This window comes from Miscanthus floridulus, chromosome 12 (genome assembly GCF_019320115.1).
Source record: "Miscanthus floridulus cultivar M001 chromosome 12, ASM1932011v1, whole genome shotgun sequence".
NCBI classification, from domain to species: domain Eukaryota; kingdom Viridiplantae; phylum Streptophyta; class Magnoliopsida; order Poales; family Poaceae; genus Miscanthus; species Miscanthus floridulus.
The window spans coordinates 78,317,357-78,320,727 of NC_089591.1; the positions used below are offsets into that span (position 1 = coordinate 78,317,357).

The following is a 3,371-nucleotide window of genomic DNA, read 5'->3' on the forward strand; positions in this document are numbered from 1 at the left end:
GAAGTAACGTCCCACATCATTGTTCACTTTCACTGCAACACTGGCCCCAGAAACAAATTGTTGGACCCATTGACACCATAAAGATGAGAATCCTTTCAATCTTAGTGTTTGTTGAAGGAATAAACACTTGACTTCATTATATGCTTTCTCGAAGTCCACCTTAAAAATTACCCCATTAAGTTTCTTCCTATGCAATTCATGAATTGTTTCATGTAAGATGGTCACACCTTCTAGAATGTAACGCCCAGGATGAAAAGCTGTCTATACTTTCTAAGTTCTATGTCGCTCATCTTTGGTTGCCTGGCATAGGCTTTTGGTGTAGGAAGTAAGCGTGTAAGAGCTCTGGATTGTCTTTTGTTTTCTTCTGATACACTCTCATTTTCTGTATTTCCGTTGCAATCAATGGAAATGGGGGAGGTTCCTCGAGTCATAAAAAAAAAAGAGGGCTAATGTATGACAACTCCACGTTCACCATTTTCCTACGTAGTAGTCAAATACGATGACTTCTCTATGTACTTGGGCCTCACCAACTGCTCTCTAGTCGATTGGATGGTAAACGCTTACTCATGATACAGAACATCAAAACAGTACGTCTTTGCTCTTACATAATTGTTATCTGGTTATAGCTTATAGGTAAGAGTACGGACCAAGCAAGAAACCGGTTCACACTTCGACTACGACGTGCAAGGTTTTTCAATTCGGCAAGGGAATATCATGGTGAACTGGACATGTCTGCAGTCCAAACTACATTTCTGATCAAGATCAAGCGCAAACACCAGAGAGGTAAGCCTACGGGTGGGTTTTGTTTTCCATTGCAGGTAGTAGTTGGCAATCAAGCAGAAACCTTTTTTTTTTCTCTGTCTCGAAAGGAATAAAGCAGAAAGTATCACAGCAACTTGATGAACAATCTCGCTTTAGGTAGGCCACATGCGTTACCAGCTCTGTCTCCAATTCTTGAAATTTGTGATACCCGTACTCAACTTTAGCCTCTTCAATCCTGACGATGCAGCTGGGATCATAATTAGTGGCATTGTCATCATCGTGGCCCTGAAATTTGTCACCAGATGGATCGAGGTGACACGAGAATGGCAGATGGAGCGCGCGCGGCTGCAGGCCATGGAGATGCAGCAGGCAGCGGCAGGCGCGCCAATAATCCAGCCGGCGGCGAACGGCTCGCCGACACCGCCTTACGCTATTGCTAACCATGTCGTGGAGATGGGAGCCGTGAACCGGTTCCTGGACGACATACTGCGGGAGAAGCCCGCGCGGTTCACGCCGGAGAACCTCCGCGAGTTCACCCGGAACTACGCAGAGCGGCTCGGGTCCGGCGGCTTCGGCGTGGTGTACCGCGGCGCGTTCCCGAACGGCGTGCAGGTGGCCGTCAAGATCCTCAACAGCACGCTGGACCGGCGCGCCGAGGAGCAATTCATGGCGGAGGTCGGCACCGCGGGGCGCACCTACCACATCAACCTCGTCCGCCTCTACGGCTTCTGCTTCGATGCCACCACCAAGGCGCTGGTGTACGAGTACCTCGAGAAAGGCTCGCTCGACCGCGTGCTCTTCGAGCACGAGCAGTGGCGGGACACGGACCTGGGCGACGCGCTCGGCTTCGACGCGCTGTATGGCATCGTCGTGGGCACGGCGCGCGGGGTGAGGTACCTGCACGAGGAGTGCCAGCACCGGATCATCCACTACGACATCAAGCCCGGCAACGTGCTGCTCACCTTGGACTACACACCGAAGGTGGCCGACTTCGGCCTCGCCAGGCTCTGCAACCGCGACAACACGCACCTGACGATGACCGGCGCGCGGGGCACGCCCGGGTACGCCGCGCCGGAGCTGTGGCTGCCGCTGCCGGTGACGCACAAGTGCGACGTCTACAGCTTCGGCATGCTGATGTTCGAGATCCTCGGAAGGCGGCGCAACCTGGAGCTGCAGCACCCCGCTGTGAGCCAGGAGTGGTACCCCAAGTGGGTGTGGCAGAGGTTCGACCAGGGGAAGTTCGACGACGTCATGGCGGCGTCGGGGATCCATGCCGAGGACAGGGACAAGGCGGAGAGGATGTGCAAGGTGGCGCTGTGGTGCGTGCAGTACCAGCCGGAGGCGAGGCCGTCCATGCGCAGCGTGGTCAGGATGCTGGAAGGCGAGGAGGATATTGCACGGCCTGTGAATCCATTCACGTACATGGCGAGCCTGCACATGATCTCCAGCTCCAGCAGCGGCGACGGTGATAGCGCTGCCGCCTCCAGCAATTCGTCCAAAGAATTTCGAGGCACGAGGAGTGCTGTTAATAATCAGGCCAGAGAACGCGTGTTCATTTTCGTTTTCTTTGTCGAGTGCATTGGTATCATCAGTTGGTTGAATAGTGCTTACTTGCAATTCAACACGTTTGTAATTTCAAAATTATAGAATGACATTTAATCATTTATCATGCACCTAGTAGACTCTAAGTTTTGGACCAATTAACTATGTTACAGAAGATATAGATACATACAAACAAGTCTATTTCAGAGAGGAAACACATTAAACCTGTTCAGAGGCACATAACAGAGTGTTCACATAACAAGTAGGTATAATGCAGAAAACAAAATCTAGGCCTTGTTTAGATCACCTCCAAATTCAAGTTTTTTCACTCTCTCTCCATCACATCAATTTTTGGACGCATGCATGGAGCATTAAATGTAGGTAAAAAAAAACTAATTGCACAGTTTGGTTGTAAATCACGAGACGAATCTTTTGAGCCTAGTTAGTCCATGATCGGACAAAGTTTGTCAAATACAAACGAAACGTGCTACAGTGTTCAGATTGCAAAAATTTGCAATCTAAACAAGGCCCTAGAATGTCTCGTAGCATTTAAGTCTCTATTGAGCTCAAACACAAAACATCTATAAACTACAGAATCTGATCAATATTTCTAAATTTCTGAAGATTAAATCCACTAGCAGACAGCAGCACCTGCTAGTAGGATGATCAAATGGACGGGTGAAAGACAGAGTGTGCATCTGAAAATGTTCAGATCGTGATTATTAGTCGCAAACTCACAATCCAACCTAGGGATCTGCGTGCAAATATGCCGGGCCGTCGACACCGACACTGGTGCTCGGAGAGGTGGTGCCGCCGCCGTCGACCTCGAAGACTCCTCCCGCCAAGCACCCTGCGCTCACATCCTCTGTCCCTGTAGCACAGCCGGCCCTGAGGGCAGGCAAGCGGGGCGGCCGCCCTGGCCCCCAATCCCATGGGGGCCCCATCTCAGGTATACACTCAGGACGTAGCTGTAGCTGTATTAGTATATGGCATGGTTGGCTCGTTAAGTCCCATGACAGACTAGCAGATTGGCGTTCGTGATTTGTTTGCCTGACTCTGCGACTGCG

The 3,371-nt window shown here is 50.7% G+C and overlaps 1 protein-coding gene across 1 annotated transcript; it reads left to right on the top strand.

Annotated features, from left to right (window-relative positions):
* Positions 1 to 1,022: 1,022 nt before the first annotated feature.
* Positions 1,023 to 2,409, top strand: LOC136496201 (rust resistance kinase Lr10-like). The gene has a single exon (XM_066491883.1). It carries the CDS (start codon positions 1,093 to 1,095, stop codon positions 2,407 to 2,409), a length of 1,317 nt encoding a protein of 438 aa, XP_066347980.1. The 5' UTR covers positions 1,023 to 1,092.
* The last annotated feature ends 962 nt before the right edge of the window (positions 2,410 to 3,371 follow it).

Coding starts and splice junctions, on each gene's coding strand:
- LOC136496201 (XM_066491883.1), top strand. CDS start 1,093: ATGGAGCGCGCGCGGCTGCAGGCCATGGAGATGCAGCAGGCAGCGGCA.